Source organism: Xylocopa sonorina, chromosome 3, assembly GCF_050948175.1.
Source record: "Xylocopa sonorina isolate GNS202 chromosome 3, iyXylSono1_principal, whole genome shotgun sequence".
NCBI lineage: Eukaryota > Metazoa > Arthropoda > Insecta > Hymenoptera > Apidae > Xylocopa > Xylocopa sonorina.
Genome location: NC_135195.1, coordinates 1,018,105 through 1,045,841, shown reverse-complemented (window position 1 = coordinate 1,045,841; position 27,737 = coordinate 1,018,105). Strand labels below are relative to the sequence as shown.

The 27,737-nt window shown below is 34.3% G+C and overlaps 1 protein-coding gene across 1 annotated transcript; it reads left to right on the top strand.

Moving 5' to 3' along the window:
* The first annotated feature begins 1,921 nt into the window (after positions 1–1,921).
* LOC143422315 (uncharacterized) lies at positions 1,922–27,203 on the top strand. Its single transcript, XM_076892882.1, has 3 exons — positions 1,922–2,059; positions 14,229–14,393; positions 26,937–27,203. The coding sequence occupies exons 1-3, from the start codon at positions 1,958–1,960 to the stop codon at positions 27,201–27,203; spliced, it is 534 nt and encodes a 177-aa protein (XP_076748997.1). The 5' UTR covers positions 1,922–1,957.
* Positions 27,204–27,737: the final 534 nt, after the last annotated feature.

The window sequence follows — 27,737 nt, the reverse complement described above, 5'->3', positions numbered from 1 at the left end:
ATATATGTACCAAAGGAAAACAAACAATTACGTTCAATATTTTCACCTGAAAATTGTGATACGCTAGTAAAGTAAACGTAACTTAATCAGTTCAACATTTTATAAGTAAATGTATCATTTATTACATTTCCTTAAACAATATGCTGTCATCGTATTTAATACTCTCTATTGGCATGAATTTTCCTGACGAATTGAAAAAATATATATGGCTCTCTCAGTAATTATAAATGTTGGCAAACAACTATCAAAACGTCTGTCAGTACTCGTATGCGGCTATCTAAACTCTGACGTATTTAATTTGTATGGAATAACAGGTGGTTCCCCATTAACAAATGTGACGCCTACGCCAATGCAGAAAAAATTTTGAATGGAACGATGGCACGCGTGTCACGCTGATGCTGGCGCTGTGCGATTCACACGCGTGTTACACTGGTAACTAGAACGTGCTGACACCGCGTACCAGTATTTTAGCTAACAAATGCGGTCACAGATGGCTACGGATCTGCTGACACCCTTCGGAAGTGTCGTTATACCATCTTATCGTGTGTTGTTTGGGAACTAATGAATGCAATCATTTTAAAAGGTCCAAACCTCCTGTTAACCTCTGCTTCCACAAAATAGATCTCAAGCCAAAACAAATGCCCACTCCTACAAGAAACCCCCAGACAACACACGATAAGATGGTGGCGACACCATACCGGCACTGTCAGCAGATCCGTAACCATCTGTGACTGCATTCGTTAGCTAAAATGTCAGCTCGTTTTACCAGCACATTCTAGATACTAAAGTAACACGCCGTGTGAATCGCACAATACTAACACCATCACGACACGCGTATCTGCGTTGCATTCATGAATCTTCTCAGCAATGGCGTAGGGTTACATTTCCTAACAAGGAACCTGTGTTTTCATACAAATTAAAACCATTAGATGTCAGTAGGTGTTCAACATATGAGTATTAATAGATATTTTAATAGCTGTTTTCCAATATTTATAGTTATTGAGAGAGCCATATATATTTTTTTCAACTCATCATAAAATAAATATATTATTTATAACATAAAATATTACTTATAAAATAAAAATTCATACTGTTGCGTCCAACTTCGCGTTGTGTAATTGTTTAAATAACATGCTGTCATCGTGTTTAATATAACCCTCTATTGCATGAATTTGTAACGATGAATTGAAAAAGATATATGTATCAAATAAATGTATATTTTTACGATAAAGTAATTAACGACTTCACGGAAAAAATCGCCGTGTCAAACTAGTTTATAGAAAATAATAAAAACAAGTTCTTATATCTTTGTTTCGTGTCAGTGCATCTATTTTAGAATCAAAATAAATAAATTGCTTAGTTTAGTCATTTTTCATTTTCGTTTATAATTTTTATGGAAACAGCTTTCCCATTAATAAATGTCAGCCTACATCATTGCCACGCGTGTCACGAATAATTAAAATTATATTTTATATCTTTTGTAATTTTCTATAATATATATTTTTGTTGTTGTAGTAATATATGTGTTGTATATGGAATTATATTAGTTATCATTACATGTAAAGATGAGCAGTGTGATTTAATATGCCATGCTTGTACAATTTAAAAGATTTCAATTTTATTTGTTACAAAATAAGTATAATTTATTAAGAACTATAACATTTACAACCCATTTACAAACTAATTTTTATAGATAAATGTTATCACTCCTTATTTATTTGAATATATGGCAAAAGAAAGGATTTTATTCATTTGTTTTCAAAAGTGTGATTTTGTGTGTATGTGTGTGTGGATTGGAAAGAAGATAACCTTTTTTGTAAAAATTTATTTAAATGAAAATAAGAGCATTCTTCTTCAGTTACTGCAGGCAAAGATTAAATTGAAAACGATCGTAGATAACAAGGAAATGTCGGAAACACAGCCAACATTTTATCCACCTTCGCTAATATCAGTTTTCATGGATGCTTGTCCCGTGCCCAAATTTAATATGCCGTTGTACGAAAGTGGAACTACTAGTTATTTCCAAAATTATAGAAACAAAACGTTATCGACATTCTCAGTAAGTGTTAAATTTTCTGGTACATAATATAGTAGAGAAGATGTCAGTTTATATGATATTAAAATACACACACATATTTCTTTTAACTCCCCAGACAACCAGCGATTGGCATGTCAGTGACACCGGGTGAAACGGAGCACTGTGCTAGGACAGTGCACTTAGCACTGAAGTGACACGCATGTCGCGGCACTATTGAAGCACCGCGAAATAGCACAGGGGTTACACCGCTGTGGCAATGGCACTATCAGCTCAGCATAGTGGCAATGGCGTAGTAAAGTAAACGTAGCTTAATTAGTTCAACATTTTATAAGTAAATGTATCATTTATTACATATTAATATGCTGCTATCGTATTAAATATTCTTTATTGGCACAAATTTTTCTGACGAATTGAAAAAATATATATGGCTCTCTTAGTAACTATAAATGTTGGCAAACAACTACTAAAATGTCTGTCAGTACTCGTATGTGGACATCTGAACTCTATAACAGATTTAATTTGTATGGTAAAACGGGTTCTCCATTAAGAAATGTGACTCCTACGCCAATGCAGAAAAAAAATTTGAATTGAACGATGACACGCGTGTCACGTTGGTGCTGGCGCTGTGCGATTCAGACGGCATGTTACGCTGTTGACTAGAACGTACTGACACCGTGTGCCGACATTTTAGCTAACTAATGCGGTCACAGATGGCTATGGATCTGCTGACACTCCTCGGAAGTGTTGCTACAGTGCCGGTATGGTATCGCCACTATCTTATCGTGTGTTGTCTGGGATGTTTACCAGATGTAGTTATCTTGAGGTATGGTGTTATCAGGTGGTATCACACCCCCCTTCTTAGCTTCATTTTCACTCCGGGGAAGTGTACGATCTCCATGTTAATTGTTATGGGCAGGTGCTCGCTTGATGTGTGAGGAGTGTCTAATTCCTGGATAACTGGGCTGAATGTTACTCTTCTTTCTTGATTTAGTCTTTCGCTTGCATATCGTATTTGGGATTCGTTCACATTCGTATTCTCGTTACAACAAATTTTTATACAAATATTTTTAGGTATACGTTTTGCAATAAGAGAAAGAAATCCCACTTTATATAGTGTATATAAAGTTATAAGTCCTATAGCCGCGTATCCAGTATAAGTAAGAATACTAGTAAAAGTTTCTTTGACTGGTAGTTTCCTTTTTTCGTCTCATAGGTTGTCTAATTGTGAGTCTAATTGATCTAAAGTGTTTTTATAATTATTGAAGCTTGGAGAAATCTTAGGTACAGATGGTACAATATTCTTTAACATATTATCCACTGTTAATTCCATTTCTAAAGGGATTGTATAATTATGAACAATAATAGTGCTATTTTGTATGGTTTCTTCAATTTTCATCACATCATTTTCATATGTTAATAAACAAGAATGGTTTGTGGTTAATATAACAGGTTGAATAATTTCTAAAACCTCTGTCTTCTCGCATAAAGCGTTAATTGTTGCTGTATTTTGAGGAATTACAATATACTTATTATGTTGTTACATTGGTATGAATACTAAATAACCAATTTTAAAAATTGCAGTACTACATTTGTTGTTACAATTAAAATCTAATTTTCCATGGTTTACAGGTTGTTGTGATAGTTTACATATTCTTCTTATTGGAGTCATTTTACAATTTCTTTGAATCGCTAGAAGGTCGGTATAAATGTAAGAGTCTATTTGTGAAATTACATATTCATGGTCAAAGATGGGTGGACGAATACATTATTATATTTTTTCGGTATAGGATATATAGTTCCTAGTTAAGTTCCATTCCTGATTATTAAGAGTCCGAGTTCTGATTTGATAAATTATGGTGTCTTGTAAAGTAACAAGAGTTAAACTACTAATATCAATTATTATCTGGAAATTCTCAGGTCTGGGTGGTATTAATTGATGTTGGAATTTAGTTAAATCATATATGATTTACATATATGATTTAACGTAGATATCAATTGATATCTACGTTTCCATAATGATATAAGTTCATTTTTCGAAAGATTACTAGTTGTAGCTATTGAGGAAGGTAAATTTTCTTCACATCCAAAAGTGAGTTCAAAAGGTGTATAACCAGTGCTAGAGTGTATGGAAGTATTATATGCCATCGAAATGAATTTTAGATGTTCGTCCCATTCGGAGTTATTTTTCTTAATATTGGTTTTGATCATATCTTTGATTGTACTATGTGTTCTCTCTAAATTACCGTTTGATTGGGGATGAAAACTAGTAGTTTTAATATGTTTGATTTTGAATAATTGTTTAAATTGTTGCATAAGTTTACACACAAAGTTTTGTCCTTGATCAGTTAGGATGTGCTTTGGGGAAGAAAAGATATAGATGTAATGATCCACGAGGGCATTTATAATTGTGATAGCTCTTTGGTCTTGGAGAGGGATTAGTATTAGGTATTTGGTTAAACAATCTTGGATGGAAAGGATAAATAAATTTTTACTCTTTGTTAGGACAAGGGGACCAAATATGTCTATGTTAATTTTATCGTTAGGATTTTCTGAGATGTCTGTTATTTTAGCTTCTTCCATGGGTCTGATTCTAGTTAGTTTGTATTTTTAACAAGTGTCACAATGTTTGATATACTCCGTAATGTCTTTGTTCATATTTTTCCAATAATATTTTGATTTTATTCTATTAGTGGTTTTATTTTCTCCTAGGTGTTGTTGTAGATTGTGATTTTCTTTTAGTATATTCTGAATTTCGTCTTGGGTATATTCCTTTATTTTTTGGCAACTTTAAGAGTTCTACCGGGATAGGTTTTCATAAGCACTCTGAGCATCAATTGAATATTAACAAGTTCAAAACTTGGAAAATTATGTTTTAAACCAAATTTTATACTTTGACTGTTTTAGATAGACTTAGTAAGATAGTGTAATTTAAGTAACCAATCCTTCTCATCATATTTATCTAAAATATCATAAGATAATTGTTCTCAGTAAGGTCTGTTAGCTTCTATTTTTAGAGGAAAGGAGATAGATTTTGTTTTCCAGTCAATGTATTGTTCGTAGAGTTCGTTTTCATCGTCTATTTGGGTCTCTATGTCGTCAGTTTCGGGTGTTTCTGGTTCGTTTAAGAGTTCATCGGGTCTAACTATTGTTTTGATTTTTAATTTTACTGGCTTGTCGTCTATGATCTGTACGAGATACATTCCGGAAAGGGAATCAGCAACTACATTATCTTTTTCTGTCTTATATTCAATTTCATAATCATATTCCTCGAGTTTGAGTTTCCATCGCATTAGTCTAGAGAAGGGGTCTTTGACGTTGTGCAGTCATTTTAAAGCTTGGTCGTCTGTTTGTATTATGAATTTTCTGTCTAATAGATATTGTCTGAGTCTCTTTTTAGCCTATACTATTGCTAAAAGTTCCTTTTCAGTGGTTATATAGTATTTTTCTGCTGAATTAAGGGTACGTCAAATGAAGTTACAAGAATGGCCGCATTGTGAAAGTACTGCTCCTAATCCGTCGTTACTGGCGTCTGTCGTTAATACAAAAGTCTTATTGAAGTCCGGGTAGCAAAGAACGGGTTGCTCACAGAGTTTATTCTTTAGAGTGTCAAAAGCGTTTTGTTGTTCGTGTGTCCATCTAAAGGGTTCATCTTTTGGGTCAAGATTGTCAAGGGTTTAGCAATTTTAGCAAAGTTTCTAATGAATTTCTCTAATAGTCGGTTAGTCCTAGGAAACCTTTGATTCTTGTTACGGTGTTAGGGATGGGATAATCTTGGATTGTTTTTAGTTTTTTTGGATTCGGTTTGATTACTTCGGATGTTACGAGGTGGCCTAAATATTCGAGTTCGGGTTTTAAGAATTCGCATTTGTCAGCTTGCAGTTTTAAGTTAGTTTCTCTTAGTCGTTGGAATATTATCGCCAGGTTTCTATTATGTTCTTCTAACATACTTCCGAAAATTATTATGCCGTCTAGGTATACGAAACAATATTTGTCTATTAGTCCGCGTAATGCATTATCCATCGTTCGTTGGAATGTAATTGGGGCATTTTTTAGTCCGAAAGGTATGCGTCTGTATTGAAAATGTCCATCTATTGTGCTAAATCCAGTGTGTTTCTTATGGTCAGGATTCATGAAAATTTGATGGAATCCGGAAGAAAGGTCGAGAGTGCTAAAGAATTTAGCATTGGCCAAATGAGTGAGAATGTCATCGGTATTCGGATAAGCATCAAGGATAAGCATCTTGATCAGTAATTTCGTTCAATTTTCTAAAATCTATTACAATTTTCCATTTTTGTTTTCCAGAACTGTCGGGTTTCTTAGGGACTACCCATACAGGTGCGTTGTATGGTGAGTCGGAGTTTTCGATGATTCCTTTATTTAATATTCCTTGTACTTGTTTTTTTATTTCTAATTTATGGCATTCCGGAGGTCTATAGGATTTCATATTAATTGGTTTGTCGGTCTTGACGAAAATACTGTGTTCGGTTAAATTAGTACAGGGTAAGGGGTCAGTATCAAGGTTGAAAATTTCATAGTAACTACTTATGATTTTCGTTAAGGATTTTCTAATGTTTTTATCAATTCTAAACGTAGTTTTTGTAAGAGTTCTTGAATTCTAATTTGATCTTTTTGGTCTATGTTAAAGTTTTTAGAATCAAAATCAATTCGTTGCTTACCATTATTAATAAAACATAACCGAGTAGGTTCATTGTCGAGAGTTATGATTTGTTCTCTGGTTTCTCCTGGTGGGATAATACTTCTCATGGGTGTAGTCTGTAAGTTAAGTTCGAGTGTATTTAGTTTGAGTTTATCATTAGTCAAAGTGTAGGAATATTTTTGTAGGAAGGGTAGGCCGATTATGCCATCTTCCATTAGTGGAAAGTTATCTTCTACTATTAAGAAATTATGCCGGATAGTGTTAAAATGTATGAATGTTAAAATATCGTTGCTTTTGTGTATTTGTGAATCGATTTGTATACTTTTGGCTTCAGAAGTCTTTAGTATTCTTGAAACCAGTCCTCGTTTGATGATGTTGGCTACAGCTCCTGTGTCAATGAGGTATCTTCCTTCTCTTCTTGTTTCTGGGAATTTAGTGACAATGTATTGAAGTTCTGCTGGGCAGTAATGTATTCTTGTTAGTATTCTTCCGGGGTCTCTTCCAGATGATATATTCGTGAAGGTGGGATTTTTCCTGACTGTTGATTGGGAAAATTTGTCCTCTTTAACAAATAGCATTGTGATTTATCATGTCCCAATTTTTTGCAATGTTCACATTATTTAGTGGGATAGTGGGATTTATAAGGAGGATTTACGAACTTAATTAGTTGATTTTGGGGTCTAGAAGGATACTTATTAGGAGGGATTATGGTTTTGCGGAATATAGGTTGCCTTTTCTCTGTTTTATTTAGCCATATTTCAAGATTGAGAGCTTCTTGTTGTGCTGAATTGAGGGTTTTTGGTTTCATTGGAAGTATGAGTTGTAGTGTGAGAGTTGGAAGTATGAGATTTGGTAAAATCGAATAGCTTGGTCTATGATCTTTTCAGTAATTATAATTCTTAATAAGAGTACAGGGTCATTAATTCGACTTTTTGCGAATCTCACGCTGTTAATAAATTCTTCTACTTCTATGTCGTTTACTCCATTTAGTGTTTCAACGTTTCGGAGTGCCTTACTTGGTTCCAAGAGCTGAATTCCTGAGTTGGTAGCTCGTGGTGCCTCGGGTGCAAATGGGTGGCTTGATGGGGCTGTTGGTTGGTTCAATCCAGTTTGATAGCCGGTAACACCAGTGATGTACGATTCATCGTCCGTAACCAAGTTTCTGTATTAATAACGCTGGTACGTGTTATTGGGAAGTGAGGCTAAATTTTGCAGTTCCTTTTGCTGTTCAGTGTACCGTTTGTCCATTTTAGTAATAGTTGTGTTAATCTCTTCTCTGAATTTACGATGTGTTTCGATCATACGGTCTATACGGTCGTTTAGTTTGACTGAATTGTCTCGTATTATGCCTATTTGCTTTAATATGGTGGCTTGGACTGTGTTAATCTTTTCTAAAGCTTCGGTAATGTTAATTTCTTGAGTTTTAGACATTTTTACATTTTAATGTGAGTTGACCCAAATCGTCAGACGTCCGTGGAAGTTGAAGAATTTGTTTCACTTGAGATAGTTTCACGATGTGGATCCTGACAGGATCGCCAAATTTTCTCATGGGAAAATATGATTAAAAGCAATTTTGCCGAGTTAATGGTCCAGTAGTCAACTGAACTCTCTTTATTTGAGGCCATCTTTTATATGTTTCACAATTTGTTTGGAGGGGATGAATTGTAGGAATTGAAGTGTTCTGATTATGTGGTATTGAAGTCTTCTGGTTATATGCCCCGGATGTTTACCAGCTGTTGTTATCTTGAGGTATGCTGTTATCAGATGTCACTGCACGTTCTAAATATCAAGTTGGCACGCGTATCAACACTATCGTAGCATCAACGAGATATACGTGTTATACGTTCAATCATGAATTGTTGTAAACAGTGACATAGGGTGATATTTACTAGTGGGGAAGCTGTGTTTCCATACAAATCAAAGCCATCAGAGGTCAGGTGTCAACATACAAGTACTGAAAGATGTTTTGGTAGTTGTTTACCAACATTTATAGCTATTAAGAGAGCCATATATATTTTTTTCAACTCGTCATTAATACGATATTATATTTTTCGTATTAAATACGATATTTATTATTCGTATTAAATACGATAGCAGTATATTGTTTGAGGAACCTTGATGAGTTGAAAAAAAATATATAAAATAAATATATATATATATATATTTTTACGATAAAGTAATTAACGACTCTGCGGAAAAAAATCACCATATCGAGGTATTTTATAGAAAATGTTAAAAACAAGTTCTTATATCTTTGTTTCGTGTCAGTTGCATCTATTTTAGAATCAAAATAAATAAATTGCTTAGTTTAGTCATTTTTAATATCCGTTCATAATTTTTACGAAAACAGCTTCCCCATTAGTAAATGTCAACTTACATCATTGCCACGCGTGTCACTATGGTGAGCTGATAGTGTCATTGCTACGGCGATGTTGCCCACGTGCCATATCGCGGTGTTTTAATAGTGCCATGACACGAGTGTCGTCCCAATGCCAAGATTATGCCGTTACGAGAGCTGAGTAGGAGCACTGTCTTAGTACAGTTCTGCTACGGAATGCGGTCCACCCGTTGCCACTGGCGTGTCAATCGCTATATTGTCTGGGATAGTGTGCTTGACTATTGCATGTAATATTTATTAATTTCGACGGCTGCAATCATATTAAATGGATTTGATATTGCAAATTATTCTTATATACCCATCACTTCATCTTTTCTGTTACACAGTTAAGTGTTATAAATCCTCACGTATACTTCAACCATATCTCTTTCTCTAACTTATTATATTTACTGTTTACTCCCATTTTTGGTATAATATTCTACATTCTTTTCTCATGTTTTCTAAGGAACCAATCCAAGAAGGTTAAGCTTATTTACTATACTTTTCCAATTGCTTTCATGCTACTTTTCAACCTCCCTATTTTTTCATAATGTTTCGACTATCACCTGTACTGTGTTTTCCTAGATACTCTGATTTGATTTTTATCTCACATATTTACAACCTTTATTATATCCACTATGAAATGTTCTATTATATTTCATTTGTGAAGATTCGGTTAAGTGTGATCGTAGGTTCGCGGAATTAAATATATGTAAACTTTTTTTTGAAACTGTTTCTTTTGATATCTTGCTAGGAAGGACTTCTCCGATCAACTGATTTTCTGAGAGACGTCCTTCGTGTGATTGGCTAAGCCAGTGCTTTGGCATTAGTCAATCATACATTTGTTTATTTTTTGGTGCTGCCTCTTTTTACCCCTTCAGCACGTTTCTTTGGAAAGGCGGCAGCGCGTTTGGCTTGGATGTCTTTGCCTAATAAACATTTGGCGATGTAGCAGAGTTTCAACTGGGTCAGGTACCCCTTATGTCAAGATTACGGCCACATGACCGTCGGCCAGGACTCCTTTGAAAATCCTAGATTTATAGAGTCCGCATGTGTTACTGGTGTCATCGACTAATAAATACCTCGTTCCCAGCCGCTACACATTTGCTCTTGATTTTAGAAGTTTGTACTTGCCGTTTTCTTGAATTTCTTATTACATCGTTTATTTTCCTAAATATTGATTACCTATACATTATTTTAATTGTTTTTTTATTCTTTAATGTTAACTTTGACGTATTTATTTCAAAATTACAATGTTTTCTCTTTCTCTCACCCTTATTTTTTCTTGTTTCATGTCTTCCAGCACAATATACCATTGTGTACATCCATTTAATATATTTAATCTGTATCATTTTCATTTCTATTATATCCCATTACCCACACATTTTGATACCGTATGAATATAAATACTTGCCACTAAAGCATCAAAGAGAACTGTGGTTTTAATGAAATTATCTATGAAAAGTCCCTTATTTCTTAACTTCTTTTACTGTAACGATCATCTTTTTAATTTTATCCTTTATATGTTCTTCCTGTTCTCAATTTCGCTGAAATCTTTTCCTCACAAAAACCTGAGTATTAGAGTTATCGATTTCTCTGCATTTCTTTTGTCAAGAAATCCGAAATATCTGTCTAGGTTTTATAACATTCTTTTTATTTTCTCTTCCTTATTTGCTATCTAGACCGTATCATCTGTACATGATAGTATTAAATATTTTTCATTCTCAATTCTTAATAAGATAGAACTTAAGGTCTAAAATTTGTAATAAGATAGAACTTGAGACGTTTTTTCCCTATTTTGTAGGAAGCAAGCTTCAAATCAACGAAGAAGATACACATTTTTCTTGCTTCTCTAGCTAACTCTCCCTGTCATGTTCATCTTCAAGATATAAGTATTATCAATTGCACTTTTTTATTTTCTGAAATTTGTATACGTGCTATTTAGCGTGATTTTTGTTTCTTTATTCTCTACAATTTTCATTTAAGATTACTACTGCACGTATTTTATGTGCGATATTCAACAGTATAATATCCCTATAGTTTTCTGTTGATTCTAGATCACATTTTTTGAAGAACGGTATACTTATATACCATTTTTCCCCATTTCTTTTGTCGAAACCTTTCCGTTTTATACCACTTTTATTATATTTTTTAGTCTTTGTCCAGTGCTTTCGTTACTTACTACATATTTATATTTTCTCAGTATTTTTTTCATACACAATGTTTATTCTGTTTCAAAATCCTTATTCGGTCTTGTATTTCCTCGTCTTTTATCTGTTTATCCTCGCTTTTATAAATATCCATTGATCTTAGGTTGGCCTGTTGTCTTTCGTTTGTTTTCTTCTAGTAATTTTACAAAATAGTTCAATCATTCTTCTTTAGGTATGTTTTTATACATCACTTTCCCTTTACTATTTTGTTTATTAACTCAGTTCCATAGCTTTTTCTGTATCCTTGAATTTTTAGTTTCCGTTTATAATTTTTTTCTCATTTTTCCTTTATCTTTTTCTATGAACTTCTTCCTTCTCTCTTCTGATTTAAATAATCCTGTATTTCATTTTCCTTACTTTTCCATTTTATATATACCTTCTTTACTTTACTTTTTACATTCTTGCATTCTTTTCATGATCTGCCTTTTCTTCATTTCAGTACATTTTCTTCCTGGTCAATTTCATCTTCATTACGTAGTCTGTTACCACGAATCTTCACGTTCTGATATATGTGAATTTTTCTTTTTATTCTCTCTTTTTATTCCTACTTGAAAGCAGTCAACATCTATCTCTTCTCAGAAATCCGACCTCTTTTTGTGCCCATGTTCATTTTAATAGCACTTGATCAAGCTTACCCTGCCGCGGAACATTTTGAAATTCTACAATTGTTAAGAAACACTAGAGTATATTTTGATTCTTACTTATAATAAAAGATAACACAAATATATTAGATAAACAAGATAAGCATTTATTGCACTTTTCATTTTATTTTTAACAAAAATTGTAAATGGAACAAATATATAATTTTTCGCGGAACACTCAGTGACGGAAAAGTTTATTCTAAAACGTTACTCTAAATCTTAGATTTTTCAGCGATTTCTAAATTCGACCAGATCCCGAACGAGCTCCCAAAATTACGGAAATCGTGATCTAGAATAATTAATTAACAAAGTAGAGGATGTTTAGAATGTAATAATCAAAGTGACTGTGTATGATTGGATTCGAGGTGACAGGATCGTGTGAATGAGAATGATAATGGTGTTGTAGACGTGACCGCGAGCGTCTGACGAATGGATGCATGTGAAATGCATGGGGAACAGGGTGAATCTGAGGAGCGAAAGTAAGCAGTATTTAGTGAGCAGTGATAAGGTAAAAATCGGAGTGTTTAGCGAGTAGCGACTAAATAAAGAGCAAGTACAAAGTATTTAGTGACTAAGACTATTAGTTAATAAAATATATACTTATTTACTAGTGACAATAAAAAATCATTTTTCCTCCGAACACCTGTGAGATTTTCCTACATATATTTATCTCGTTTTTCTTCTTTATTCAACTGTTTTTATGTATTTCCAAATTACTCGTAGAAGAGCTAGCATCATACTGTTATCGAAGCTTGAGTCGTCTGTCCAAAGAATTTTTTTCTAAAAATTACAGTCGTTCGTGTCTTGTACTTCGGTCTGATCAAGCCAATGAAGGGCACAAATCTGCGTCACGGTCTTTCCTTGTCATGCGGTCCACCGAATAGCGGTGTGGCAATTACAGCTCCGCAGCCATGCAATTATTATATTTAGGTTTCTTGGATCACTTTAAATTTCTCCCGAATTTTATCGCGAATCTTGTCCGCTCTTAAGAATTTCAAGAATCCTTCAATTGTACTCCAAGTTCCACAGGTCCCTAACATTCCCCATCCCCTTCCATCTCAACTTTTCCTTTTCTTTTCATACGCGTTTTTAAGAAGCGCCTTTTTCGCACTCACGTCAATCAGGTCTGTTTAGAGCAGTCAGTTGAGTTCAATTCAACCAATTCAATCAGTCAATCAGTTACAAGTTACGCGTAGCTAGTGACAGCGTTCAGCTGACTAGTGTAGCGAAAGTGTCGTAGTCGCAGCACCGTTTTCACCGATAACAGCACCAATTTCTGTTATCGTTATTGTTCAATCACGGCTTTTATTCGTTGTTTACGTGATGTATTTATTAAAATTGAGTGTTGAAAACCGTGTGTTGCGCGTGTTTATTTTACCCATACGTTTCAGTAGTGTAACGTCATATATTTACAACACGATATTATTGTTTATTTTAGGAAGTAATGTAATGTCCCTGCCGTGGGAGTTCATTCCACTCAAATGGTGAAAGAGCAGCTTTCTACCGAAACTATTCATACCATTAAAGAAAAGGGGATAGGTTTGTGTGTTAAGGTTCATATCTTAAAAAGTACCGGAAATTTCTCAGTAAAACGAAAACGGTTCAATTGTTCATCGATATTTATTTTATTCCCTTCAGTTGTATTCACCTTAGTAGTTACTTAGTCGTAATCCCGCCACGGTGTTAGCACATGTGGCTAATAATCCTACTTCTAATTTGTCAGAATAGCGACAAAAAACGGAGTCAAAATTAAAGTAATAAAGGCTTTATTTATTTTAATTCAGCTCCAACGCTTGTTTCGATTCTTAGCGGTGTTCGTTAAATACTGCCGTATTCTCCGCGCAATTCCGAGACGACGATCTTCAGCCTTTCCCGGAAAAGTCAAGTGGGCCTCGGAAATTTATAGAGGTTGCGTCGCCAGCGAGCCAGGGTCCGTTGCAATGCTCGCCTCAGAATTTTGTAGACCCTTGGCCGGGTCGGATTTTTTACACAATATTTGTCTTTCTTTCATATAATACATATAGACTCAACCTTATTACTACCTCTTCCTACATAAATGTCTATACAATTTATAGCTCTTGTGCCGATTTTGCTGATTTTAGTTCCATATTAAAGAAATTAATATTTTATATATTGTACTACTAAGAAGATATGCTGATTCTCATAAATTGTTTAACTCATATAATAACATAAAATAACAAATAATTTACATATGAATTTTATACTGTTTACAAACTAAAAATTTCACACTGTACTGTAGCTAATTTCTTACACACAAGTGTACACATTAACACATTTGTTTTAGATATTACCATACAAATGGGCAATGCAAAGTACGCCTTATAGTCCAAAATCTGATGTTCCTGTCAATATAAATCGCTGTAATATCAATCGTGATCTAAACATCTCTTCAAATGATATCTCAACAATAAATCCGATACGTATGAAAGAAGTAGATGATTTGTTTGAGGTAATCAAGTTCCCAAATCTGTTTGCATTTTATGCTTTTAAAAAAGCTTTGTACTAATTCCTTCTATTTCTTAACATAACTATTGCGTTTTTTAATTTTGTTCTTTTAATAATAATTGTACTGTTTAGTAACAATAGCAGTAATATAAGTGGTAATGGTAGTAGTACTAGTATTTTTATTTTATATCGAACAGGGTTTTACAAAGTATATAGTGTCACTGCACTAACTGTGTTGCAGTGTTTTTCATTAGTCATACAGCATTACCATATTATTTTTAACATGCTTTCAATACATACTGTATATTGTAACGCTAAAATTGTTCTTAGCTTTATTTATTCGTACAAACAAAAAAGAAGAAGGTAAGTACACGGATATACGTAACTCGATATAGAGATTTTACACAATAACAAAATGATACTAAGTAGAAACAAGACTGTTAGAATTGCACAAAGGAAATTGCGTAAAAGGAAAAGGAACACAAAATTTGCACAGTTTACTGTTGTCTGGAGTAGAATCATACGGCTATGACAGGGGGGATGCAGAAGGGAGTACAACGGTAACATTCCCGATCGCTACGGCTTTTTACAATTATTTTTACTATTGCTTTGATACGCAATACGAGAATGGGAAATGGAAGATCGTAAACGAAAAGAATGACGCACAAAAACTGCACGCATCATATTATTGATCCTGATTCTTTTCTCTGTGATTGCCGACGCCAGTGGTGGAGCCTCCGATTCTCCCCAGTGCCATCAACGCCAGTTTTCTTGCCGATTATTGACAACCAACATTCTCTCGCCATAATCTTGTTTCAACTAATATTTTACTATATCCTAACTGCTGTTCTCTATTCTAAGCGGACGCAGATTCATCAAATCACCGTGCCTCAGATTCCTCGACGATTTTCTTGACACTTGATATCCTTGGAAGTGTCGAGTGAGTATACGCATGAAAAGGGGGATAAAGTGTTGTGTATTCGCACTAAGTAAAATGTTACGTCCGACTTTGTCTTTTCGGAGATATTTTAGATCGCTATAACTGAAAATGAAATTAGTTTTGGGTTGATTTTTGAAACTGTTGTTCTGAAATATTATCGTAGGAATTGGTTACCTTCATTTCTAATGAAATAGTATAAACAGTCAACAGTCAGTAGTGTTAAGTACACACCATTGTGTTACGTATAAAAGAACAGTACTACCTTTTTCCCTTTAATTTTTTCCTGGTTCTTATCTTACACTTCATTTAATATTATCCATAACTATCTGATAACATTTTTTCGCTTGTCTTCCCCTATCTCTCTTTTCGTTGTTGTTTTCATTCATTCTTTTTGCATTACTCTCTTATTATTGTTTTTGTACCACTTCTTACAAATATTTTACTATCGTTTTACCAGTACTGTTTATTCATTAATTATTTTTTATTCTTTTTTTCGATTCTTCGAATTATTATATTCTCCTTCTTTCACATTATCATTGTCTACTCTATCCTACAATTCATGTTTAATTCATTTTTTATGAATTTTCTTACATTTTCTGTTTCACTCCTGATTTCTTTATTTATTCTTAATATTGTATCGCTTAATAACTCTCTTACTATTATATTGTTTCTTTCTTTTTTATCTTCAGCTTTCATTATCCTTTTTGTCGATTTCAGCTGGTCTTGTCACGTTCTACCCATAGAACGTAACCTTTCTTGTAATTTTTCTTTTAATTTCTATAATTTTATCGCTCTAGTTTTATTTGTAATTACTTATTCTACATCACGATCTAGAAATTGAACTTGCTTTACACACGCATCTCGCATGCGTACTCCCTTGTACACTCTTAGTTCTTCGATACATTTATACCCGCCGCTTTTTCTGATTCTCCCTTTCTTTAACTTTATTGCTTTCCTTGTTCACTCTTTTTCCATATCTACTATTTTGTTTCATTACTATTTTGTATTCGCTCACATTTAAATTCATTTTTTCCATACTTACTACTAATTAAATTTACGACCAAATGTTTCATCGGTCCTATCTCTGATTCGCATATAGCATACTTTTGCTCCTGTTTATCTCGTCAATATTCTTGTACCTTGTTCTCGTCATTAAGTCTTGACTCTCTTCCATTTTTATCTCCCGCTTGTAGCGTGACATATTAATGTTGTTTATGTATATTAAATTACCCATCGCCTCTGATTCTCGTTATTTCACTTTATTTTTCTCTGATCCATTTCTACTGGACTATAACTGTTTCTGTTTAGCTACTCTATTGCTCCTCTAATACTGCTTTCTTTCATAACGTAACCCCTATTTCTTTCTTTTTATACATTTTTTTTAGAATCCAGTGACCCTACTTATTTTTGACCTTCCGTTTACCTTCCTACCAAACTTTCCTCTTCTCTTGTTTCTTGTCTTCTTCGCCTTACATGTGTTTCTTACCCCTATTACTATTCCCCCTATTGCTCTTCCTTTCTTCCACTTTCTCTTTGTCGGTTGAAGCATTTAATATTTAATTTTCTTTAAATTTTTTCTTGGTCCATGCATGCTCTTACTAAGCGTACAAAATTCTGTTCTCTATCCTTAGCTATTATCCTTGATGCATTCCAAAAAAGTTAAGTATACTGAATTTTTCTCTTACACTACTCTCCCTTCCTATTTTTCCTTTTACCCTTTCTGATCTCTTACCATTTGTCCCAAAGCTACCTTCCTCCTACACTTTCCTCTCTCGTCGTGCTGCTCGTGATAAATACAAATTTTCTTTTCCTCTCGTCTTATTATTAACTTATTTATTAACTTTCATTTATTAACTTGAGCTATCACCATTGGAATTTTTTCGTCATCTGCTTTCTGCACCCATTTAAATTTACAATAAATATTTAACTCATTTAGATATGTATGACGTGTCGTCGAGACGGAATTCTTTATGATATTGTTCCTGATAACATAATCTTGAATAATTGTTTAAGTCGCTAATTGTTTCCTGAATGATTGGAAGTGGGCTTGAATAATTGCTCTCTGAAGTTATATGTGTTTGCTATAGAGACTTGTCGGTTATACGCGTTTTGAGATTGCTCTGAAGATCCACGTGTTTTATTCCTACGCGATTTTTTTCCATCCCTTCTATACCTCTTTATATCCAGTGTTCTTATCACAATGTTACTATATTTGTTTTTTTTCCTGTCTTTCTTATGTAGTAATTATTCTACTAACTTTATGCCTTCTAGTAGTCTTTGGTGCGTCTGTCTTATTATTTGTTATTCGTTCCTGCTCCATGAGTTCAATTCTGCCATTCTATTGCTTTATCCTATTCTCCAGATTTTCTCTTCCCTTCCTTTTATTAAACTCCTCTCTTATCTTTTCACTCTCTTGTTACTCTTTCTGTATTCCTTTTAAGATAAATGTTTGCAGTACTTTTTTTCTCAATTTACAAATTGTTTGTATTTTCACATTTCTTTGTCTCCTCTACCTCTTTTCCTGCTCCTTTTGCATTGATGAGCTTCTTTTCTTTGCTTTCCTCGTCCGTTTTCTTTGATATTTTTCGATTCCGCTTCTTATCCTTGTAATCATCCTTCCCTCTTTCGTTTACTCTAGTTGTTATCCTCCTTCCGAATCTCCCTTCTCACCTTCCTACCAATTCTAACTCTTCCACCTATCTCAGAAACAATTATTCCTACTGTTTGATCGCGTATCCATTTAGTCTTTTATTTCCCTACATCTATTCTCGACCTCTATTAGCCCCCTTGTAACTGTCTTTTTTATTTTTTGACACTCCACACCCTTCTTTCTTACTGACCTTCGTTCTTATTTTCTCGCGGTTACCTTTCGTCTTTTTCTACTTTTTCTGCTTTTTACTTACTTTTGTTTTCTTCTCGAATATGACCACTTTATTATTATTTTTATTTTGTAAATTAACGTTCATTTATTAAATCCAAACCGTCATTCTGTATATTTCATTTGCACTTTCTTCGACTCTTTCCAAGCGTTCTATTCTGATATATCTACTGTGTAATTCATAATACTGCCTATAAATATTCTTCCTTTAAGGTCATAGCAGAATACTAGGGTACTTATTACTTATTATATGCATTCTTTGGTATTTTTACGTATATTATATATATATCTCAGGTATATGCAATGTTTTTACTTTATTCCAATAACTTGTTCCATCTGCCACATTTTCCTTCTTTTGCATTCTTCTGATATGATTATTTGAAAATTTTCACTAGCTGTTATATTTTCCCTTCATTTACTCTTTACGTATATGTATGTGATACTGAAGAAACAATTAAAAGAATATTTTCAAATGTATATACAAAAGTACATATTCAATAAAGAGAGATATTAATACAAAACTAGTATATCAACTGTTTAAACAAATAATAATGTAATCTCAAATTTTTATAATTATCGCTTGTTTAGTTTTATTTTTTTGCTCTCTGCAATCTCTGCACGCACGTTTACATACAATAAAACACGCTCATCGTTGCACTTGTTTTCCCTTTTCATATGCACCGCACTTGTTTCCTTTTGTGCCATACTTCTATTTACCGTTGTACTGACAAGTACAAAATAACGTTTTCAACAACATATGGGCATCATGAATTTAATCGAATGCCATTCGAATTCAAGAATACATCAGTTACGTTTCAACCCCTAACAGACCAAGTTCTGATAGGCTCGTAAGAAATGGAATTATTCCTTTATCTCGACAAATAGTGATATAGTGAATAATGCAAGTGCAGTCAAAGAACATAAAATTAAATTTTCAAGATTAACAAAAAAATTTGTTGAAGCTAATTTACATTTTTAACCCCAGATAGCTAAGTATATTCTATTAAAAAAAGTTCTCATATTCAGAACACGCGATAAATGAAATCAAAAACTGTAGCAAAATTCCTGATACCGAAAACTGTAAGAAACATAAAACAATTTCGGGGATTATGTGAATATTATTGTTCGGTATTGTCCACGGGTTGAATACCGATGTTTCGGACTTGGCCGATTTCGCACAGCGGTATGTCGCTAAAAAACTATATTCTAAGGGTTAAAGGACCATCTTCCTGCTGGAGGAAGGAATAAACTAAGAATTCCAAGTTACTGTTCCGATCGACGGAACAAATAAAACGTGGGGTCTTCGAAGACTTCGTTTATTACACGTTCGTGACGAAAAGGCTATTTTTGAGATTAAGACGTTTTAAGTAATTTCGTGAACATTCGCGACCTTCGACAGAATGGTTTTTAGAATATTTAATTTTAACGTCCTCAATAGCCATCGTGTGTTGTAAACGAGTGATTTCTCAAGAGTCGGTCCAACATGTGCACGCAGTGGGACATCGAACCGTGCACTTAACGGGCCCAGACCGAAATCTTGACCTTTAGGAAATTCCCAAAACGTCACCGGGGGACTTGGAAGGTTCCACGTCCATGCAGGTATCTTCCCACCCTTTTTAGACGAATGCGCGCCTCGGACGCACAAGAGGGTGTGGACGATACTTGAAGGAAAACACTGATTGGTAATTTGCATCGTTTCGGCAAATTCCAACAGTGTCCACCCCCTGCACGGTGAAGGGAGCAGCGGACAAACTCCCAAAAAACTAACGAGTAAAACGTCAGTCACACTCAAGTAACGAACGAAACGACAGTCGCTCAACAACATCTCACAAAAACGGTCGAATTGTGAGAGAAACGTAAACGAACGAAACTTAGTTAGAACAAGCTGTCCAATATTAAGTTGGCGGACAGCGTCGCAAGCAACCGCGTTCGATCTGAGCCTTACAACCTCGGAGAGGAATCAACGACGGGAAAATTCCGCGTGATAGCTGCGACAGTTACTACTATTTATTTACACGTGTTGGGCGCTGGAACTCTAAGTTAGTTCTGATGAATCCGTACTAAAATCCAAAAAACTATAGTTCTCAACGACATCGTTGTGGGGGTTGAGACACACGGATAGGTCCAAAACCAAACTATACCAAGTGGAGAGGGAAACGGCCGAATTACGCTATTGGACAAAAATGTGAACTATGGGGCCGCCACCAAATCGAAGGTCACTCTCAAGTACCAAGTTGCCCTTAAGTGACGCACGCGGAAATTCCGTGGTTCCATCAACGACCGTAATCAGCGATAACTTTAAGATACACTTCAGCTGTGAAATACATGGGACGACGAAAGTATAAATCAGCGGATAAGTGGATTATATAATAAGCGGAGAAGTGAAATTCTAATACCGAAAATTAGAAATGCCATGATCCCAAAATAATTATCGCAAATCTGAACCGAACTAAAACTAATGGCTATTTACTAGGGGTCGAAAGACCCTTTAATAAGTAGCGCCAATGCGGGTGACATACTCATCTTGTTGTGAACAATTATATTACAGAAGATTTATAGCAGGCATTTCTAAAATGATAAGACCACTTTCAGACTTAACAAAAAAAAGATAAGAAATTTGAATGATTACAAGATTAAACAATACGCCTTTAAACTCCCAAGAGCAAGAGCAAAGCTCCCTTTGCAAAGAACCAATTTTGCAGATTGTAATAGAATCTTGTGATAAAGACTAGAAAAATTGTGATAGGCGCAGTGTTAAGCCAAATATCTAACCAGTAACTTATGGTTCAAGAATCCTAAATACATAATGTTGAGACATGGTATTCAACGGCGGAACGAGAACTCCATGCGTGTATGGAGAAGAATTTTATAATATTATTTTAATAATATTAACATTGGAAATGAGAATATAAGATTAAGAGATAATAATGGAAAACTATTTCAAAAAGTAGCAAAAAATATAAGTAAACGTAAAAGAAACACTATGCAAAATTTGTCAACTCTACTGAATATAGGAGACTTAATCCAAATCAAGACGGGAAAACGCAGAATATTTAGAGTTTTTACTCCCAGTAGAAAACCACGAGAGATACCTACAAGAGGACATAAAGGAATAAAACAGACGATACCTAAGGATTAAGGACATATACATATTATTAAAAAAACATAGGAAAGGAAATAACAGATTTTGTCAAATCATGTCTCAGTTGTTAAAAAATCATATTGGTGAAGTTGGGTTAGGTAAAAAAATAAAAGACCCATGATAATAACTGCTACACAACTCTTGGTGCCCTTGAGAAAGTATCGTTAGACATGGTAGGAGTCCTACCTCTAACTGCAAACTTGAATAATATATATACATATGTTATTCAAGTTAATTTAACAAAGTACTCTAGCAATACCATTACGGACAATAACTGCCCAGAAATGCCCAAAGAATACAACTTTGGCACATAGCCACAGTCAGATGTCACCAGGTGTCCAACATATAGTACTGACAGACATTTTGGTTGTTGTTAGCCAACATTTATAGTTACTGAAAGTATGTTGTGCCATGTATATTTTGTTTAACTTGTCATAAAATAGCATGCAATAGGGGATTAAAAGTTCTTTTCGTATTCAAATTGCACAATATGTATTTAGTATTTATATTTTATAAAATACAAGGGAAGTAACACTTCCACAGCGTCCATGGTTTGTTTGTTACTGCTTATATTAAATACGGTGGTGGAATGTTGAGATATATTTAATTATAAAACAATGAACTGAGTTATAAGAACAAACATACAATAATGATTTAATGTTAATGATTTTGCGGAAAAAATTGCTGCGTCGAGTTAGTGTATAAAAAATAATAAAAAAAGTAATCATATATCTTTGTTTCATATTAAACTATTACGTTGATGGGTATGCAATGACGGATTTTTAAGTGAACATGTAAAACTCCATATCTTTTTTCAAAAGCTGTTTATTTAATCAAAATATACTCCACTTATTTCAATACACTTTTTCCAACGAGATTTTAATACATAGATACCTGTCTTAAAAGAATTTTGGTCTTTAGAATCAATAAACTCTGATATCGAATTTTTCAGACTGTCCTCATTTTCATACTGTTTACTCCGTAAAAACTGCCCTAAAAGTTTAAGAAAATGAAAGTCGGGTGGCGAAAGATGCAGCGAATAAGCTGGGTACTGCAAAATATTTTAATTCATTTAATTTCGCAATTATTTTGTGTGATGTTTGCGGCAAGCGAGCGTTGTCGTAGTATTGGGCCATGCCGAGTAACAAGTGATGGGCGTATAATTTTCAATTTTTCACGCATTTCGTCCAATGTACTGGCAGTACTTTTCAGCTGTAATTGTCTCCCCAGTCAGTCACATTCCATCAAACTATTATCAAAATTTTCCGTGGATGAAATGATGGCCTTGGAGCACAAACCTCATCTCTATCAAGCCACCGTGCACACCTTTTTCTATTGTCATAAAGAACCCATTTTTTATCACAAGTAAGAATGCGATCGAAAAATGGCTCTCGATGAAATCGAGTTAGTAATGTTGAGCGTAGGGTCAACCGATCCAGCTTATTTGGCTTGGTCAGTTTATGCGATACTCACTTATCCATTTTTTTCACTCTTCCAATTTCAGTAAAGTGTTACAACATTGTTGTATGGTCAACTTTCATTCTGTTAGCAAGTTCCCCTATAGATACAGTTGGATCCGTTTACACCAATGCTTCCAGAGCATTATTTTTTATAGACGTTTGGGGTCTCTCACGTGGTTCATTTTGTAAGGAAAAATCACCAGACCGAAGTTTTTCAAACCAACGCTGCACTTTTCGATCGTTAACAGTATTTTCCCCAAACGCCTGGTTTATATTACGTACAGCTTTTGCAGCATTATTATCAAATTTATAGTCATATAAAAAAATGACACAAATACCGGTTGAATTCATATCGGTACAAAATTCAAAATAAATAGTAAAAGGGAACACTTTTGAAAAAATCTTCTTTGTTGAAATGTGACTGGCAATGAACTATACGACTATAAACGAGCCCAGACAACCAGCGATTGGCACGCCAGAGAAACCGGGTGGAACGAAGCACTGTGTTAGCACGGTGCTGCCACTCAGTTCTCGTAACGGCACAGGGCTAGCACTGGGGCGACACGCGTGTCACGGCACTATCAAAGCACCGCGAATAGCACAGGGGCGACACGGCAGTGCCAATGACACTATCAGCTCACCATAGTGACACGCGTGGCAGTGGCATAGGCTGACATTTACTAATGGAGAAGCTGTTTCCATAAAAATGATAAATGAATATTAAAAATGACTAAACCAAGCAGTTTATTTATTTCGATTCGAAAATAGATACACTGACACGAAAGAAAGATATAAAAACTTATTATTATTTTCTATGAACTATAACTCAATGCAGCGACTTATTTTTAGAAAAGTCGTTAATTACTTTATCATAAAAATACATACACTTATTTTATAAATATTTTATTCAACTCATCGTTAAAAATTCATGCCACAAAGGGTTATATTATTTTTAATAATCCTTACAAACCTTAAAACCATGTACCACAAGAATATATGTACCAAAGGAAAACAAATAATTACGTTCAATATTTTCACCTAAAAATTGTGATACGCTAGTAAAGTAAACGTAACTTAATTAGTTCAACATTTTATAAGTAAATGTATCATTTATTACATATTAATATGCTGCCATCGTATTTAGCATTCTCTATTGCCATGAATTTTTCTGACGAATTGAAAAAATATATGCGGCTCTCTGAGTAACTACCCAGCCAACACAAGATAAGATGGTGGCGACACCATATCGGCACTGTAGCGATACTTCCGAGGAGTGTCAGCAGATCCGTAGTCATCTGCGTCCGTATTTGTTAGCTAAAATGCCGGCACACAGTGGCAGCACGTTCTAGTCACCAGCGTAGCACGCGTGCGAATGGCACTGCGCTAGCACCAGCGTGACACGCGTGTCATCGTTCCATTCAGAAATTTTTTCTGGATTGGCGTAGGCATCATATTTGTTAATGGGGAACCACCTGTTATTCCGTACAAATTAAATACGTCAGAGTTTAGATATCCGCATACGAGTACTGACAGACGTTTTGGTAGTTGTTTGCCAACATTTATAGTTACTGAGAGAGCCATATATATTTTTTCAATTCGTCAGGAAAATTCATGCCAATAGAGAGTATTAAATACGATGACAGCATATTGTTTAAGGAAATGTAATAAATGATACATTTACTTATAAAATGTTGAACTGATTAAGTTACGTTTACTTTACTAGCGTATCACAATTTTCAGGTGAAAATATTGAACGTAATTGTTTGTTTTCCTTTGGTACATATATTCTTGTGGTAAATGGTTTTATCGTTTGTAAGGATTATTAAAAATAATATAACCCTCTGTTACATGAATTTTTAACGATGAGTTGAAAAAAATGTTTATAAAATAAGTGTATGTATTTTTACGATAAAGTAATTAACGACTTTACGGAAAACGTCGTCGTACTGAGTTAGTTTCTAAAAAATAATAAAAATAATTTCTTATATCTTTGTTTCGTGTCAGCGTATCTATTTTCAAGAATCAAAATGAATAAATTGGTTAGTCATTTTTAGTATCCGTTTATAATTTTCCTGGAACCAGTTTTTCCATTAGTAAATGTCAGCCTACACCACTGCCACTGCATGTCACTATGGTGAGTTGATAGTGTCATTGTCACGACGATGTTGCCCCTGTACCATGTCGGGCTGCTATAATAGTGTCATGACAGAAGTATCGCCCCAATGCTAAGACTATGCCTACGTCTGTCTCAATCTTTCCATTCTTTCAATATTTTTTGTGACGGCCTTCCGACACTCGCCACTGGAGGGACAGCACCGTTTACACATTCCTGAACGTACCCGACGACCTATCCATTCCAATATATATCAGTTCTGATCTGTCCCTAATATCCCAGCGTCTAAGGTAGGGCCTGCTAGGTAGCCTTACTGATGAGTCCACTAGCAGGCCCAGGACGAAACGTTCTTCCCCTCTATTTCCTTCCTTCTTTCCTCTTCTATTTCTACATAGCAAATCGAAGCATCGTCGCTTCATTTTTCTAATATCTTTTTTAGTTTTGTACCTTACGTTTTTATTTCTTTTCGCTCTAGTCAACATCTTATCTTTTCTTCCTACCATGTCCGCAGTCTTTATTATCGATCTATCTTCGTTCGCCATGCCTCTTCTCTCTTCCTCAACAAAACCTCTACACAGAATTCGATCCAAAAGACACTATGAATGACACTTTACCCGCCCGTGCGTACTAGATTCAGGCGTCTACTTCAATTACACCTTTGAAATATACCTTGTTTACAACTTTAACAGGTCATGCATGCAAGTCACATTAGATGCATCCAACACTCCTTGCCAATTGAGCAACAGCCAACATGTGTAGAATAGAGTTGTTTGGAATGACGGCCTGAGTAATATATCAGAAAATCAATAAAATTAGATGTGCTAGACAACGATTCAGCTGTGAGAATATAATTAAGAATTACCAAAAATAACTAAAAGCTCTTAAAGGCAACTAACGATTATATAAATAACTAACGCTTAATTTTAACATTTGAAATACAAGGTGAAGGTAATTTTATTACCCCTTACGTGCATAGTGTTAATTGTAATAGAAGGAAAATGTAGTAAAAGGTATATAGGTAAATAATCAGAAAATAATGAGTTAGGAATAAACAAAGCTGGCTGTGTTTTTTTAAAATTTATTTTGTCTTCTTCTTCACCAACTTCTTGTTTTCTCTCCTTCTCAGCATGACTCAAAACGACGGAGTTGACGACCGTGGTCACACATGGCACATATGTTCCACGGTACCCCATCTTGTCAAAGTCTAGAAATTACTACTGGCTCTGGTTGCTTCATTCATTTTTTAAGCATTATTTTTCTATTAATTTCTTTGTCGACTTACCAAATTTTCCTTCAATTCTTCCGTTTTATTATCTATTTCATATTTCTTCCTCTTCCTCCTCAATTTCATATTGGTGTTTTATTACATCCAACTGGCTACTTTCTTCTTCTTATCTATCCAATGGAACACCAGTTAGTGTAACATCCCTATCGCAGGCGATTAACTGAAGAAATAGGAAGGAAAAGAAAGGAAATAGGATGTAAGGGCATGTAAGAGGACAGTTTGAAAAGTTTATTATCTAGTAGTAATATTCGTATTTTACATTATTTGCATATATTAAGAGCATATTTTAAGCGCATAAACATCAGTGGTAAACTATTGGTTAAAATAGTTATGTTATATAAAGATGTATTATACGTATACGATAGATATGATATGTGATAAATTATTAGTACGATATAACGTAATATACAATTCTTAATATAAAGTAATTGTTAATAACTATTAACTAACTATTAACTAATGATAATGAATTCGATGTTAATGCGGGGTTAAAAGAAATTATGAACTTATTTTATTCATTTATTGTTACAAGAATACGATATAAAAATCGAATATGTGTAAGATGGAACTAACCATACTATTTAAATATACATGTACAGAAAGAAAACATAAGTAGTATTTGCTTTGTATCAGGTGATATGCAATCTTTTACTCATTGCCAGAACTATAACTGTAAAATTATAAATAGAGCAGCGTATGACAAAAGTACGTTATATCTTTCTCTTGCAGGCAGTGCAAATTCATCGTAGACAATATAAGGACCGCACAAGCAGTTTTCATGCGCTAGCCTCTTTGAAACCCGATCATTATAAATATCAATGTGCACCAAGAATGACAACATCGTATCTCTCAAAGTACCCACATAATTATATTGGTAACAGAATACCTACTGTTTTACCACTTACGTACGAAAGAAGAAAACAAACGCCGTATATTCCAGATTTGTCTCTTTCTGGTACTTATAATGAATCAAGTTGCATTGCCTATAAGCGGTAATTTATCATTACTGTTTGTCGTTACTTAACGATCCATAGATTAACATTATTGGAAAATTATTGTAAAATTACAGTTTCGCGTAATTAAACAAAACAAAATGTTCGTCACGAATCGGTTGAGAAATAAAGTATTTACATTTATATTTACTTCGTGTTTAAATACGTATACCCTAGTACTTGAACACTTGTGTGCGAGTAATCGCTTTACTCGTGTAAATTTATCTTGTTATAGAGTAATAAAACTAGCAAAATATTTCAGTACGTAGAAGTAGTACAGTGTTATCATTCGTTAAAAATAATTATAACAACTGGTACATATTATAATTTTAAATGTGTAAGATTATTCGAAAAGTTGTTTTTGTCATTTAATTCTTTTTCTTAATTGTTTTTTAAGTGAATACCTGTGCGTTGTGTACTTCTAGCACGTTAACGGCGCGGCGCGGTGCACGCGATTCCATAGCAACTTGGGAAACTTCTGAGAGTGTTAGTCGACAGGGATCGTAAATTCCTGCTCGGTCTTTTAACTCAACTACTT